Source organism: Wolffia australiana, chromosome 10 (assembly GCF_029677425.1).
Source record: "Wolffia australiana isolate 7733 chromosome 10, ASM2967742v1".
Classification (NCBI taxonomy): Eukaryota; Viridiplantae; Streptophyta; class Magnoliopsida; order Alismatales; family Araceae; genus Wolffia; species Wolffia australiana.
Window position 1 is genome coordinate 5,582,887 of NC_135844.1, and position 17,756 is coordinate 5,600,642.

Sequence of the window (17,756 nt, forward strand, 5' to 3'; positions counted from 1 at the left end):
TAGATAAATTATATCCACAATCTAGGTTGTTGTCTAGAAGAGTGTAGGTTTGTATAGAACCGGATACTTTTCCCCTTTAGACAAGCATTAAAGAAGGTTTTTGGGAAGCCCTTACACAAGGGATTCGCCTTCACTCTCTCTTCTTGAATTTCTCCTTGATGCAACAGGATCTTAAGGTGTGTAATGCTTCAGTGTGCCCTTTAAATCCATTGAAGGCCTCTAGAGCCTCCTTCCATGAGGAATTTTCCTTCCCTCTCTCTTCTTGAATGTCTCCTTGATACAAAAAGATCTTCAGGTGCTTAATGCTTTAGTGTACCCCTTGAATCAATTGAAGGCCATCTTTCTTGGTCACTTGTAAAGTATGTTACCTAAGAGATAGGGGAGTTTTTCATATCTTTAAAAGATCTTTTTATTATTTAAAAGATGAAAATGGAGTGATTTTTTGCCACTCCCATAATTCATTGTACATAAAAGTATTCAATAACGTTTCAAATTAAAATTTAGATCCACAGAAATACTTTATGTGCCACTCCAATGATACAGCTTATTTCTTTATTTTCATTGAATAATCCATGATAATACATTGAAATAATATCAAATTTTAATGGTAACTTGATTATGGCAACTTGGACATGTAGTACATGCCTACACCTTATGGTTGCTATATCTTTTATTTTATCTAGGAGGGATGAGGAGATGGACAATAATAAAACATAATTGAAACCTTCAAGAAATGTAAAATTGTATTTTGGTGCTATTTCGGAAGATTAGCCCCCAAAAGATATTCAAATATTTGACCATGAAAGATAGGAACCCTCATATTTTCACAGGTTTAGCCAGTTTCATCTAAAATACCCCCAATTTGTTAAGGGTTTGTTTAGCCCCCAATTGATTTGATCTTCCCGTTAACCAGTAGTTTTAATTTAGATAGTTTTTCAATTAATCTTTCTATTCCATGATCAAAATATTTATATTTAAGATATCAAATGTTTATAAAGCAAAAATTAAATTTCAGATGACCTTTTTATGTATAACTGTGTCATGCTGTAAACTCACAAACATAAATAGTAAATCATTGCCAATATAGGACCTGAAATCCTTGCATAAATATCAGTTTTTTATCCCTTATGTTCCAGGAAAACAGTAAGGCGTCATGAACTAAGAAAATTGTCTTTTTGAAATCTTTGTAAAGGTTGAGAAGTAGTTTTTTCAATTGGTATAAAAAGAGTTACCTAGTTGAGAGTAAATCAATAGTATCTTTTGGCCCACTAAAATTATTATCAGAGCTTTTTAAATTCTGCATATGTATACACAAATGCTGCTACTAAGTTGGTTTTTGAAAAGGTGGTCACTTATTAATACATCCAATCATAAAGGGATAGAGAGGTGTGAAACTCTTCACACACTTAATCACACACTGGTATGGATCATAGACTAGATAAAAAATCAGTAGATTTAAATTTTTTTTCAGAAAACATTAGATGAGGTTTAATCTATGAAGGGAGAGGAAAATGTTCAAAGTCACAACAAAACTCTTTATGAACTTCTCCTCCATAATTAACCTTCATCTTCTTAAAAAACACAGTCATTAAAGTAACATATAAGTTAATGAAGACATACATATTTTGTCTTTTGGCTAGATTACAAATTAAAAAAAATACTATTTAAGAAAAAAATTTTAATTTATGTACTACCTAATGGAATAGTAATTATTTAATCAATGTTATATTTATACCTATAATTTCAACAATTCAAACCACTAATATTTGAAAAAGAAAATCGTGGATTGATATTCAATAATAAGTATATGAAAGGTCTTTCTCGTCAGGTTTGCCTTTTCCTTCCTGAAATGCAAAGTTAATAGTGTTTTAAGTTATAGATATAGATCCAGATTGATAAAAAATATTTTTGATTAAAAAATTAGATAAATTTATGTGGCATTCGTAGAAAAATATAACCATTAATATGCTATCATATAAGGGCAATTTATTATCTGAAACATATGTATAACTGATGATCACATGTTCAAGGTCGCTTTAACGGTTATTAGAATAAATCAAGTTCAATAAAAATATACATACTTATAGAAGGTTATTGGGAAGCCCTTGTTCCTTTGAGAAAAATTGTAGAAGGTTATTGGAAAGTCCTTGTTCCTTTGGAGCATCCTTCCATAAGGGGTTTCTTTTCCCTCTCTCTTTTTGAATTTCTCCTCAATGCAATGAGATCCTCGAGTGCTTAATGATTCAGTGTGTCAGTTATATCTAATTAATACCATTTTATTGGATCCTTTATCCATTTATCAAAGAATGCATTGATTTTTTTGAATTACTTAAATTATAAATTCCTAGAAAAATCCACGAAGATCTGATTAATTTATTAAATGTCATTGTACTTCATTCTACTAATCTTTCCAGAGTGGATATCAGAAGTAGAAAACCTACAAGGAAGTTTGTCAGCAGAACACCCTTTGGAAAAAGTTTAGGAAAAACAAATAGGAGATGTAAAAATTTATGGAACTGGTGAAATTTTAGCTCGAAACACAAAAAGGGTTTTGTACAGATGAATATTTGAAACATGTGAAAATTTCATAAAATGAACAGAGATGAATAATTAATTATAAATCTGTGTGATAATTTTTCAATATATACATTTGAATGCATAATTATGATACATCTAAATTTTTATAGTATTTAAAATCTGGACTACATTTTCTCCACTTCCAGACCCTCTTCCAACTAGGGGAGGCCATTTCAGGTTTTGCTCCAGGATATTCTTCAGTTGTCAACTGTAGGAACCTGGAGAGGATGTCTTATCCTTTGAAATGTTGTCAATATTTTACAAAGAATCCCTTGGAAGAACTTTCATCGAGTTGATAGAGGTAATAATAAGTGGAGAAGGATAGACATGTGAATGGTAATATAACTTATCACATGAATTTAGAGAATAAAATTTTATTCTTTTTGAGTTTTGCCAAAAAATAGGGGCAGATGCGAGGGACACCATAGGAACGGGAAGGACAGGGGATTCTCTAGTGCTGAAAACATGTAGAAGTGTCTCCCTTGCCTATATATCATCATTTAGGTTTGATTTTTGGAATAAAAGTATTTTAAAATCACAGATACAAAGTAAGAAAAAAGTAAAATGTATAAAGTAGGCTATATCTAAATAAAAGGCGGAAAGGTGTTGCTTTGAAAATATAATGTTTCTTGAACATTGAATGGGGTATTGTGATCCATTGGACCCCCTAGGCCATGAAATTTGTTAATAAAATTAGCCTTCCATGGTGTTGGTCTAGGGGTTGGCAATGCAGGGGCTAACATACCTATCATTGTGATAAGTTCCAACATATGGGGTTTATGTTGTTTTTTTCTTAATTTAGACTCAAGAAAAAAACAACTCAAAGGGTTTTTTCCTTAAATAATTCATAATATCAGATGCATTTTAATAATAATGTACTATTTTTTAATTTCATTTCTAGTTTTTTGTTATTAACACATAATAATAACCATTTATGCTTAAACTATTTGAATACTTAAATATTTATGAAGTCTTGATTTTTTTGGACTTTTTAATGAGTTTTTGGACTAAGCTCACTTTTGAGTGAAGAGAATAAACTCTCACATTATTGTGGATTTTTATTGAAACACATTACTTACATAAATTAAATGCAAATATTTGGTGGCCTATTGGAGAAGATAGAGAGCCCTAGCCACTATCGGGATTCAAGGAGGTGGATAAAAAGGCAAACTTAACAATAAATGAAGACCATGTTAAAATAATGTATGATTTGTGGAGCTAGCTTCTCTGACACATTTGGAATCTGCTTTCATAGTTGAGGATGGATGAAAATGTGGATCAAGGCATATAGGCCTTCTCATTCCTAGAAGTTAGATCCAAGGGGTGGGAACATAAGGTGAATTCTATCTAAATTTCTCTTTGACACTCTTTGTCTCTCATATTTATATGAGGGCCCAAATAGTAGTTGGCTTACCAACTAAAATGCATGCCTGAAATTATGTTTAACAGCCTTCTATGTGATGTTTTGAGAAGTTTAACTACTATTTTTGTAAGAATCATCATCCATGCATGCATTGATCATATTTTAACTTCTAGATTTAATAATGAACATTAATGATTTCTTTTCATTAATACTTCCATCATATGCATGACCTGAAAGGTCAAACACTTCTCCAACTTATTTCCTTTCTTAGTCTTATTACAAGCAGGAAAATAAATACCAATAAAAGAGAGGAACAATAATCCAAAGGAGCACTATGCTTGAAACAAGTCAACAATGGTAGCAGCATGATGCTAAAATGCAGAGAGAGCCCATCAGCACTGACCAATGATAAAATCACTTCAGCAACTACGGCTTGCAGGCACTGGTGGCTCAAGCAGGCATCAAATCAGGGTCCACTGGGTCATGATATAAAATAATAAATCAGAGTAAAATGATTGGGCTTAAAGTTAATCATTCCTGAAGCCCCTGTCATAGTGAGCTGATTTAAAGTCGATGTGATAATCTTAACTGTCTAATCTTAGTAACAAAGATCCGACTATGAGTGTAAAAGTCCTAAAATTTCAATTTGATTTATTTTTCTCAGGTCATGACTGGTTGGAGTATTTTTACATGGATAATGGGGTCAATGTGATTGACAAGTCTGATTTGGTGGCAGATGCTGACATGGCAGACACAATGTGGACAAGGGTACACCAATTGGTCAAAATAGATCCAGCGTTGTGATTTTATTGCAGAAGTTTGATCTTACATTAAGAATATTGGATATAAAGGGTTATAGATGTAAAGATACACCTTTTTAGTCAATCTCATTGCCACAAGACAGATTTTGACAATGGGAAGTCTGCTAGCCATCTAACGTCTTGGGGGAAATAGCAGTAATGTGGACCTTGCCCTCCACTGCCAATGTATCCCCCTCCTTGACCTTAGAAACATATTTTCTTGTCCTTTTTCAGCATCTTGTGATTGATCAAGATTGGAAATGACAAGAGACCATTGCTGAAGCTACCATGCCCAGAAGCTTCAAAGTCATCCAACTGACTATGTTTCATCATCCAACTGATTCCTTTATGTAATAAATTATGGTTCATCATCCAACTGAATCCTATAGCTTACAATAATAAATTTTTTGTAGAATACCTTTCAGATATATTATACAGTTAAAAAACTCTTCTTCTCATAGTGCAATAAGTTTAGAATTTTCAAAATTGTCAGACCTCCGAAATTGACTGCATCATCTTTCCTTTTAACTTTTGTCTAAGATATGTTATCCCCCTTCAATCCTATATGAAAAAATGAGATTCTTGTTTAATTGATCCTATATAAAGGCAGGGAGTGTAACTTTAAGGAAGCAATACAGTAACATTTTTGTTTTTAATACTTTTAGGAGTTTCTTGTTGTGTATTTAAGAATTGGATAAGGCTCGGATTAATATTTCTTTGTAGTATAACAGTGCCAATTATCTGAAAAGTTTATTACATGATAACATATAGAATATGTATTCATTGAATACATTTGTAATGAGAACTTAAATGAAATATTTTTACATTACTCAGAAAAAAATAAAAGGGGTCATTAAAATACTTCCTATTTGACACCTTGTGGATATATTCACAAAGTACAATCATCCACATTGAAGACATACATTGTTCTTTTACACCCTGTAACTCCATCTAAAAAATCTATGAACCCTGAAAATAATGTTTGGTAGTCAGTTAGTTTGAACTGAAGATTTAATTTGTAAAATAGTTTGAACTGAAGATGTAATTTGGCATGCATTTTCTAATGTAATTTTTTTCACCATTTTTTATTTGAAAAATCCAGGTAAATAACACGTTACTTAAGGATATTGTTTGGTATTATTATGGCTTTGTTATCATTTGTTTTTTCCCCTAATGTAATGTGGCAAGATATTAAATTCAAGCTTAACCCCCTTATTACTACACAATGTGTTGGTCATGGCATAATATTTGCCTTTAGGTCATCCAATTTTTGATTTAGTTCTTAATTTCACAAAGTGCCCCATTATTCTTGAAAATACTTGGGGAGAGAGCACAGGGATTCTAATACATCAGTAAAATGATAAAGCCACAATTAGAAGTATCGTAACAAACAACTAGAGTGGGAGATATTTTTGAAAGACTTGTGAAGAAAACAAGTACCAGCAAAAAAAGTAGTGAAAGAAAGACACAAACATATAGAGAACAAGATATAGAATGCGGGGGAAAAAGGGGAATATAGATACAAACAGAGAGAGTGAGAGATATACAAACTCACAGTGAGAGTAAGATATACAAAATAGAGATAAAGAAATAGAGATAAAGAAATAGAGAGAGTGAGAGATTTACAAATAGAGAGAGATACAAACACAGAGGGAGAAAGATAGAAACACAGGGAGAGATTCAGAGATACAAACAGCGAGAGAGAGAGAGCTAGACTGACGTTATAAAATTTACAAGCACAAAAAGAGAGAGAGGCACAAACACACAGAGAATAAGAGATGTACAAACTCACAGAGAGAGTTAGAGATATACACATAGAAAGAGAGATACAAACGCACAAAGAGAGACAGATAGATACAAACAGAGAGAGAAAGAGAGAGCTAGACTGACGATAAAAAATTTACAAGAACAAAGAGAGAGAGAGAGCTACAAACACACAGAGAGAGTGAGAGATATACAAACTCACAGAGAGCGTGAGCTAAACAAACGCACAGAGAGAGTGAGAGGTATACAAATGGAGAGAGAGAGATATACAAACTCACAGAGTGAGAGAGAGCTATACAAACTCACAAGTGAGAGTCAGAGATAAAGAAATAGAGAGAGAGAGAGAGAGAGAGAGAGAGAGAGAGAGAGAGAGAGAGAGAGAGAGAGAGAGAGAGAGAGCTATACAAACTCACAGAGAGAGTGAAAGGTATACAAATGGAGAGAGAGAGAGATACAAACTCACAGAGAGAGTGCGAGATATACAAACTCACAGAGTGAGTGAGAGATATACAAATAGAGAGGAAGAGAGATCCAGACACACAGAGAGAGCGAGAGATATACAAATAGAAAGAGAGATCCAGACACACAGAGAAAGAAAGAGATACAAACACAGAAGAGACAGATATATACAAACAGAAGAGAGAAAGAGAGAAAGAGAGATCTAGACAGACGATAGAAAATCTACAAGCAGAAAGGCCCGAGAGTTGGCCTCAATCCCAGATAGCAACGTCCAGGAGCCCATCAGACGTAGCATATCCCCGGAACATGCCGGTGCAATTAAACCCACAAGCCACATCGCCAAGGGAAGAAACAGCGATAAGCCCTGCTTTCCCCTCGTCGAGCCGGACCCTTATCGCGTAGTCGACAGCCTCGCACAAGGGCAGGCCCTTGTACTCCATGAGAGCGGCCACGTCGCGAGCCAGGGTGGCTCGGAGGATGGCCTCGCCCTCGCCGGTGCAGGAGACGGCGCAGAGCTCGCAGGCGTACGTTCCGGCGCCGACGATGGGCGAGTCGCCGACTCGGCCCGGGCTCTTGTTCATGAGCCCGCCGGTCGACGTCGCCGCGGCGCAGCGACCCAGCGCGTCGACCGCCACGCAGCCCACCGTTTCCTGCGCGTAGACGCTCAGCGGTAGCCCGTTCATGGGTTCGATCCCAAGCGCGGCTTTGCTGCAGCTCTCCGCGAGAGGGATCCGGTAGTCGAACTGCGCCGGGAGAGAGAGAGATGGGGAGGGAGAGTAAGCGAGGTGCGTATCCATGGATGGACGGATGGGTGGGTGGATAGATGTGTATGTGTATGGATGGATAGAGAGATTGATATATCGATTCGTTGAGTGATAGATTGATGGGTAGATGGAGAGATACATGGATTTATTGATGGATAGAGAGAAAGAGAGAAAATTCGATTCGTTGGTTGATAAATTGATGGGTAGATGGAGAGATGCATAGATATATTGATGGATAGAGAGAGAATGATAAGTAGATAGATTGATGGGTAGATAGATTGATAAATGAATAGAGAGATAGATTTATCGATGGATAGATGGATACACAGATAGAGAGAGATATAGATAGTTTATGGATAGATAGATAGAGAGATATTGATAGAATGATTGGTGGATAGAAGATTGATGGATGCATAGATAGATAGATAGATAGATAGATAAATAGATAGAGAGATCTTTTGATAGGTAGAGAGATAGCTGGATAGATAGACGAATAGAAAGATGGATAGAAAGATAGATAGATGGAGAGATAAAAAGATTCATGGGTAGATGGATGTATAGATAGATAGATGGATAGGTCGATAGATCGACAGATAGATAGATGGAAAGATAGATGAGTAAATGGGTGGATAGTTAGATGGATAGATTGATGGATAGATGGATAGTCTGATAGATATATGGATAGATAGATAAATAGAGATAGGTATATAAATAATGATAGATATATAGATAGATACATGGAGATCCCAGTAAGACAAGGGAACTCAGGTAAGTGGCAAAATGAAAATCTTCAAGGAACCCATAAATAATTCCTTTTAAAATAATATAGATAGATAGGGTGATAAAGAACTTACAAGGATACTGTCGGCTTCTTTTGCCAGCTTCAGCATGCCTACGTTGTCCTCAGTGATAAAGTACTCATTGTCTACTGTCTCCACTCCCTGTTCAAGTAGAAGCACATCAGGAAAGCAAATCCTCTCGCTCTCTCTCTCTCTCTCCATCTATATATATAAATATACATATATATAGTATCTCAGTTGAGAGTCAACTCCGTCCTTTCTCTCCTATGAATTAAATCTGGCTGCTGTTTCCATTTTCTCCTCAGAAAGCTAGAGAGAGAGAGCTAGAGAGAGAGTCAACTTCAGGAACCCCTAAAGGATTTTCTCCAATTAACAGCATCTCGAATCTCTTTTTCACTCCCTCGAAAAGTCCGACTTGGCTTAAACTTTTTCTCTCCTAAACTGCCGGAATATCATATTTTGTCCTCACAAACGAACAAAATTCTGGGTCCCCCCCTCTTTCTTTCTCTCCCAAGAAGTCAAACCACAACTCCAAAACTTTCCCAACCAACCGAATCAACCTTTTCTCCCCCTTTTGGTGTAATATTCTCATCTCTCTAGCTCTCTCTCTCTCACTCTCTTACTCTCTCTCTAGCTCTCCCTAGCTCTCTCTCCCTCATTCTCTTACTCTCTCTCTTGCTCTCCCTAGCTCTCTCTCTCTAATTCTCTTACTCTCTCTCTCTAGATCTCCCTAGCTCTCTCTCTCTCATTCTCCTACTCTCTCTCTCTCTCTCATTCTCTTACTCTCTCTTGCTCTCCCGTGATCTCTCTCTCTCTCTCATTCTCTTACTCTCTCTAGCTCTCCCTAGATCTCTCTCTCTCTCATTCGCTTACTCTCTCTCTTGCTCTCCCTATATAAATATTCAGAACTATAGATATGCATGCATCTCTCTCTATCGTGAACTACAGATATGCATGCATCTCTCTCTATTGTAAACTAAAGATATGCACGCATCTCTCTCCATATATATACATTCATAACTACAGATATGCATGCATCTCTCTCTTTATAAACATTCAGAACTATAGATATGCACGGATATCTCTCTCTCTATATATAAACGCACAAATTCGTAACGACAGATACGCATGGATTCATTTCTCTCTCTAACTATATTCAAAACGACAGATACGCACGCATGGCTCTCTCTCTCAAGAATGGGAACGGGAAAGGGGAGAAGATACCTGCAACCGGGCAAAGCGTTCGGCCCCTTCAAAGGCGAGGTACGAGTGAGGGGAGCGGTCCATGACGAGCCTGGCCAGGGAGACGGGGTTCTTCACCGTGGTTAAGCCGGAGACGGCACCGCAGCGACGGTGTTGCCCGTCCATGATGCTGGCTTCCATCTCCACCGTTCCTTCGCTCGTGAGGGCGGATCCACGGCCAGAATTGAACGTGGGGTCCGTCTCGAGCTCTCTTACTACCGCTTCCACCACGTCTATGGCGGAGGCGCCGGCGGCCAAAGCGTGGGAGCCGAGGTCGAGGCACCGCCGTAGCAGGCGCTTCGCTCTCTCTTGTCGCTCTGAGGGAAGCGCCGGGTCGACGCCTGCGCCCCCGTGAACCGCTATCGCCCATCCGGCCTTCTTGGCCATCTCTCCTCCTCCGCACATCCTCTCTCTCTCTCTCTCCCTCTCTCCCTCTCTCTCTCTCTCTCTCTCTCTCCCTCTCTCTCTCTCTCTTTCTTTCTCTCTCTCTCGCTTTCTCTTTCTCTTTCTCTCTCTCTCTTCCTCTCTCTCTGTCTCTTTCTCTCTCTCTCTCTCTCTCTTTCCCACTCTCTTTCTCTCTCTCTTTCTTTCTCTCTCTCTCGCTTTCTCTTTCTCTCTCTCTCTCTCGCTTTCTCTTTCTCTCTCTCTCTCTTCCTCTCTCTCTCTGTCTCTTTCTCTCTCTCGGTCTCTTTCCCACTCTCTTTATCTCTCTCTTCCTTTCTCTCTCTCTCGCTTTCTCTTTCTCTCTCTCTCTGTCTCTTTCTCTTTCTCTCTCTCGGTCTCTTTCACACTCTCTTTATCTCTCTCTTTCTTTCTCTCTCTCTCGCTTTCTCTTTCTCTTTCTCTCTCTCTGTCTCTTTCCCACTCTCTTTATCTCTCTCTTTCTTTCTCGCTCTCTCTCGCTTTCTCTTTCTCTCTCTTTCTCTCTTCCTCTCTCTCTGTCTCTTTCTCTTTCTCTCTCCCTTTCTCTTTCTCTCTCTTTCTCTCCCTTTCTCTTTATCCCTCTTTTTTTCTCTCTCCTTCTCTCTTTCTTTCTCTTTCTCTCCCTTTCTATTCCTCTCTCTTTCTCTTTCTCCCTCTCTTTTTCTCTCTCTATCTCTCTCTCTCTCTCTCTCTCTCTCTTTTTCTCTCTCTCTCCCTCTCTTGATATACGTATCCAAGTCTCTCTGGTTTTCTGCTCTTTTTTCCCACACACTCTCTTTATCTCTCTCCTTGCCCTTCTCTTTGTCTCTCTTTCTCTAACTCTCTCTCTCTCTCTCTGCCCTTCTCTTTGTCTCTCTTTCTCCAACTCTCTCTCTCTCTCTCTGCCCTTCACTTTCTCTCTGCACTTTCCCCTTCTCTCTGGCTCTCTCTCTCTCTACACTTCTCCCCTCTCTCTGTCTCTCTCTCTCTGCACTTCCCTCTCTATGCCTGCCCTTCTCTTTCTCTCTCTGTCTCTGCTCTTCTCTCTTTCTTCCTTTCTAGGAGAAAGAAGTGCAGGAAGAGAGGGAAGAGGAGAAGGGTGGGAGATGAAGGGAGAGAACAACGTGGTTTTTATACTGATTTCTCATGGCGGACTTGAAGCCTCAGTAAAGAATTTTAACTCCTGGAACTGATAGATTCTGGTTTGACGTCCGGTTTTAATATAGAATGGGAACAGAGAAAAGGGAATCTCTGCGTATTTTATTTGAGATTCTTATGCTTTAAGAGATAACTTATTCCAGTTGAATGGTGCACAGAGGCCTGGCTATCTATAAGCTTTCTTGGAATGCCCATAACACCATAGAACGAGATTTACTAAATCGTATTTTTATCTGTCTTATTCAGTGGTCCATATAAGATTATTTTTAGTTGTAGGTTGCCACTATGAGGAGAAGAGAGGAGAGAGAGATAAAGAAAGAGAAAAAATAATGGGAAAAAAGTTGAGTGTCTTATTCATGTATTCTCATGTTGCATGTATAGAGTATAAGATAAATTTGCCTGTACATACATATCTAAACCGTGTATGTTATTACGTTTTTGTAACCATGCTTATATGTGGTCATAGATGCAAACATTTCCTCATGTGTTGCAGCCAGTGGAGAACAAAGGAGACGATATTAAGATAAATATTTTTGAGTATTCACCTATCCTCATGTATGCATGCATGTATAGATAGATATGTATGGATGTATATATTTATAGTAAAAGTGTGTGTTTTTATATGCATGAAGATGTACTTAAAGTAGATATAAATATGGTCATGATAAATGATTATATGTAGTTCATATATGCAAACATGTCCACATATATCTGTTCATAGGGAAACGTAATTACATAATATTATATTATATGAAAGAGAGATGCAATTTTGGTGGGATCTCAAGAATCTGTACAAACCACTCATCTTGGAAGGGATCTGACAAGATCTCTCTTGAAAACGAATGTGAGAGATGTGATGGAATAGTGTAGGCGACTACTAATCTTGTTATTCAATGTATTAAATATAATAAAACTCGCCTAGGCCTGAAATATAATAAAAACAACTAGGCCCCAGAAAGCCATTTGCCTTCTCTCTCAAACTTTGTTTATCTTCACAACTTTTACAAACAAATCCTCTGTTTTTACTCTCTAGACTTGGTGTAATTAAACAACATGACATAATCTTCAGCTTATTCGCTTATATTTTCAACAAAGAGCTGCAATTAACTTGATTCACAAAGATAAAAAATATATATAATATTTTTTTCTAGAATGCTTACACCTTTTTTTTCTTTCGACAAATTTCTCAATGGAGAGCAAAAGGCACTTAATTTGCTTCTAAAAACTCAGTAAAATAAAAAAATTATGTGGGTCTTCCTCTAGCAAAGAAAGAAGATTATTTGGATTCACAACATGAACATAAATTCATTTATCTCTGTTTATGTTTCTCAAAAATATATGAACCGAAACTCAGTGAATCCCACAGTACATTTGCAGCCAGGATCTTCTTATGTTTGCTTTTCTCTCTAGAGAATCATCAAAGCCTAATGCACATGGGTTATGGTCCCCCAGCTAGTGATCTTACGTATGTCCTCTTCCCCACAGTCTACAGACATTCAATGCAGATGAGGTCCAGCTTAGCTGCTCTCTCTCTCTCTCCCTCTCTCTCTTCCTCTTTCTCTCTCTTTCCCTCTTTCCCTCTCCCTCTCTCTCCCTCTTTCTCTCTCTTCCCCTCTTTCCCTCTCTCTCCCTCTTTCTCTCTCTTTCCATCTTTCCCTCTCTCTCTCTCCCTCTCTCTCCCTCTTTCTCTCTCTTTCCCTCTCTCTCTCTCCCTCTCTCTCTATCTATCTATCTATATCTCTCTCTCCATATCTCTCTCTCTATACCTCTATCTCTCTCTCCATCTTTATCTCTATGTCTCTCTCTCTCCACCTCTATCTCTCTCTATTTCTATCTCTATCCCTAATTGTATCTATCTCTATTTCTATCTCTATCTCTAATTATATCTCTGTCTATCTCTATCTCTATCTCTATCTCTCTATCTCCATCTGTCTCTCTTTCTCTCTCCGCATCTTTCTCTGTCTTTATCTCAGTCTCAATCTCTGTCTCTCCCTCTCTACAGTATCTTCTGAAAATTTCCAACTTCTAGTAAGATTCGACTGCCTGCAAGGCTGGAGACTGACCATTCATCATCAACCCACATGGGTTTCAGTATCATTATAACGAAATCTGTCCTGTCACTGACAATTTCTAGTCTTTGGCTGGCATGCGAACGAGATAATTGATAAATATATTTGGAGAGAGAGAGAAAAAGAGAGAAAGGTCAGCTTACAACACCAAAGCACATCTCTTTTCACAATTTCAAAGGACATAAGTCAAAATCAAACAGCCTGATAGTCATGTTTTTTGAGCAGAACTTTTAAGTATTCAAATTACTACGTCATACAATGCTCGAGACTTCTCTCTCATCCAAATTCGGCGATTTCGTCCTAACTTTCGCTACAGTCCTCTGATAAAAGTGATTTTTGATCCATTGTATTCAGACGGCCTTAATCTATAGGAATCGACTACAAGAACACCATCAATAGATTCCTATAGCTCAGATTGGAGGCTTTTGATTCCAAGAGGTAAGTTTTCTCGTCCGAATTTTATTTTCCATAATTTAGATGATTCTGATGCTCGAACTATACTAAATTTATACTTGATCTGTTCGTCTCAACGAGACGCATCTTTTCTTAGTTATTGATTACCCATGAATCTGCATTTTTAAACAGAAAATTTACATCTCAAATCTCCCTCGCCGTATTAGCTAACTCTCAGCTCGCAATCCAATGCGGGCTGCAGAGTCACATGGGTGCCAGGGCCGCCCGTCTGATGTGGCTGCCACGTCGTAGGGGCTGGCGACCCTGGAAGCACATGTGGAGGCAAAAAACGGGCCCAATAATACAATAGTGGACCCGTCTCAGCCCACATCAGCCATCGAAAGTGTCCACGCCGTCGGATCTGCCAGTGTGGACACATCCGACGGCTACCTTAATACCATAAAAGACACAAAAAAAAACAAAAAGCCAAAAAAACAAAAAAAACGGAATCACAGTTGCCGAGCATGGGGTTCCCGAGTCCGTCTGGACCATCGCGACGCCCACATGTTGCGATCACGATGGCCCACATGATGGACTCAAGGTGGACTTCCCACCGGTTCAAAAAATTGAGCCGTTGGCAATCAATTTTTTGATTGCCAACGGCTCAATTAAGAAACCTTTTTGCCTTGAGAAAGGCCCCTTAGCCACGTCAGATCCGATGACCATGAATGAATCTCCTCTCCCGATTGATTTATTCATGACCGTCGGATATGCCACCTCATCCCGAGAGGATTCAAAAAACAACGGTGCCGACAACGCATTAAGTGCGTTGCTGGTAACCTCACCCCCCTCGCCATCGCCCACCATTTTTGACCATTCAATGCACTCTCAGTCATTAGATCCTTTGATGGTCTACCAAATCAATGGCTCAGATCCCTCCACGCAGACTTCTCCACATCGGCACCAACAAAGCTGACGTGGAGATGCTTGGTCAAGGTGACTCGGCTGAGTCACTCAGAGTCGAGTTAATCGACTTGGCTGACTCAGCCCAAGTCGAGTGGGTCGGAAGCGGTTGACTCGACCTGGTCGACTCAGCCGACCCTAACCGAGTCGACCGAGTCGACCGGGTCGCGAATGGCCGAATCGACCAGATCGACTCGACCGTTTTTGACGTAGTCGACCCGGTCGACAACGACCGAGTTGACCAGGTCAACGCGAACCGAGTCGACTAGGCTGACTCGGTCAAAACTGACTGAGTTGACCCGAGAGACTTGGTCAACCTCACCAGGTTGACCATTTGGTCCATTCTGACCGAGTAGACCGGGTCAACTTGGTCAACCCTCCCTGGGTTGACTATTTGGTCAATTCTGACCGAGGGGACTTGGTTGACTCGATCAAACCTGACCAAGTTGACCTGGTCGACTTGGTCAATCCTCGCCAAGATGACTCTTTAGTTAATCCAGCTCGAGGAGACATGGTTGACTCGGTCAACCAGGTCTAGACTCCCCAGGTTGACTCGGTCAACCCCGACCTGGTCAACTTGATCCAAATTGACCAGGTTGGCTTGGTCGACCTCGACCAAGTTGACCAGAATGACTTTGTCAACCTTGATCAACTCCATGAGACCCACTCGGTCAATACTGGCTTGGTCAACCTTGACTTCATTATTCCTTCCAAGGTTGACTCGATCAACCTTGTCCAAGTCGACCTGGGGAACTCGGTCAACACTGCTCGAGACTATTACGACGCCACAATCAACCCTGTGCATATTGCCTCGGTCAACCCCAATCCTATGGACTCTGTCAACCCGATTGGAAGTCACTCGGACGACATGGCCATGGTTGACCCAGTCAACTCCGACCGAGTAGAACATGTTGACTTGAGGGATAGTGACCAGGTCGCCACACATGACACGACTCATAGTGACCGAGTCCCCTTGGGTGATTATACCCAAGTCGACCATAGCGACCGTGGTCGAATTGACTTGGCAGTGTCACGGGACTCCAGCTGAGTAGCCTTGACCAACCCGGGTGCTGCTGTCCAGACCAGCCCTACGCATGATATGACACTACCTGAACAACCACCGCCGATGACCTGGGTCGCAAAAGTGACGGGTGCTACACGCACGGCTACCACTCAACCCCTCCCCAAACCCATGCTTCCACCACTTTATGATGACACGACCCCCAAAAGGGGTTACATTCACTCGGAGGGGATGCGAGTAGTAGCCTTCTCCAAAGAGGTCTCAAGGATGGTCGTACCATTTGCCTACACATTGATAGGGAGATTTGCTACAAAACGCCCACTTATTGACGATATCATGAGGGTTTACTTAGCGCTGGGGAATTTTCTCAAATCGGTGGTTATTGGCGCACGCAACCATCGGAGTGTCTTCATTCGCTTCCAATTGGAAGCTGACTTTAGGAAGGCCAGGAGTCAAACTACGTGGACGATTAGTGGCTCCACCATGCACACCTATCGCTGGACGGTCAAACAGACGAGTACCACCTGAGAGCACTGTCCTCACTCCGTGCCGGTATGGATAGGTTTCCCAGGGCTACGGCCACATCTCTTCACGTCCACTACTCTCGAATCTTTAGCTGGTGCAGTAGGACCATTTATACGTCTTGATAAAGACGTACATTTGTTCAATCGTCCCGGATATGCAGGGTTATGTGTCGAGATAGATCTCCTTGAACCCATTCACCGCGTGATACTCATTCGAAATGGAGACGAGTTGATACACCAGCCCATCGTGTATGAGAACCTTCCACTGTTCTGTACACACTATACCCTCCTCGGCCATACCCTTCATACGTGCCGCCAAAAGGACTCATCGACCACCTCAACCCCCATGGAGGAGTACCTTCCCCCTTTGTCGTACAACGATTATATACTAGCGGCAAAACACACTACCCATGACCGTCTCCATACCTAGGGGCCACCCCCGAGCACCCGTCCCACCCCCGCATCGTAGGGTGTACCGAGTGTCCCGTCCCCATGAGATTCTATGACGGCTAAGCCGGCCCAAGCCAAGCCTGGCCTGCCCGCCTCATAGTGGGTGAAGAAGGGCGCTAATAAGCACCCTCCAACCCTAACTTCGGGGGCCCCTACTATTAGTACTCGATCGGGCAAAAGTAAGGAGATAAGTGCCCCACTTACCTCAAATACCTTTGCCTTATTAGATGGGCTAGGGAGACATGATGGAGATTGCACGGAGGTCAAACATATCCATTCTGCTATACCATCCCCCTGCCCCTCTTGGCGTCCCGCCCCAGTCCCCCAACCTACATCGTCCTCTCGTATCCCCCCCAAGCACCTTCCCCACCATCTCCACCTACCCGCTCTCCTCCACCTTCCCCACCATCCCCGCCTACCCGCTCCTCTCCACCTACCTCCTCTCCACCTATCATCCCCTTGCCCTCCTCCCTTGGAACCACTACTCCCACTTGCTCTTCACCCATTCCTAGCCTACCGCCCCACCCTAGCCGCACTCCCCCACCACCTGACACACCTCCTTGCCCGACCTCCACCCATCACATATCCCTTTGGAGCATGACCGCTTGACTACCTGTCAAGCACCATTCCCTAGTTCAGAGGATACTTGTGAGGATACTAGCGGCCACGCTTCCACAGGAGGGGAGGACGATGATGCCTCCATCTCTGAAGAATCAGACATCGACACCGCATTAGAGCATCACTCGGATGCTCCTTACACGCGTCGCATCTAGAACACTAGATCGTGGGTGTGTCATGTGAGCCGATAGCTTTATGATTCCAAGTCTTGTTTGGAATTGTAGAGGGATCGGCAACCCTCTAACCCAATCACATCTCCTCTCCCTAATCAAAAAGTACAACTTATGAATAGTTGGACTTACTGAGCCGATAGCTACATCGGATAACTCCCACTCCATTGCTAGGAAAATTGAAATGGACCATGTTTATTGTCACTCCTCGAATAAGCT

At 40.7% G+C, this 17,756-nt stretch overlaps 1 protein-coding gene across 1 annotated transcript; it reads right to left on the reverse strand.

Annotated features, from left to right (window-relative positions):
- Positions 1-6,954: 6,954 nt before the first annotated feature.
- On the reverse strand, positions 6,955-11,284 carry LOC144708362 (putative isoaspartyl peptidase/L-asparaginase 2). Its single transcript, XM_078581623.1, has 3 exons — positions 9,752-11,284; positions 8,582-8,668; positions 6,955-7,706 (listed from the first exon to the last, which is right to left on the reverse strand). Exons 1-3 carry the CDS (start codon positions 10,172-10,174, stop codon positions 7,215-7,217), a joined length of 1,002 nt encoding a protein of 333 aa, XP_078437749.1. The 5' UTR covers positions 10,175-11,284; the 3' UTR covers positions 6,955-7,214.
- Between the last annotated feature and the right edge of the window lie 6,472 nt (positions 11,285-17,756).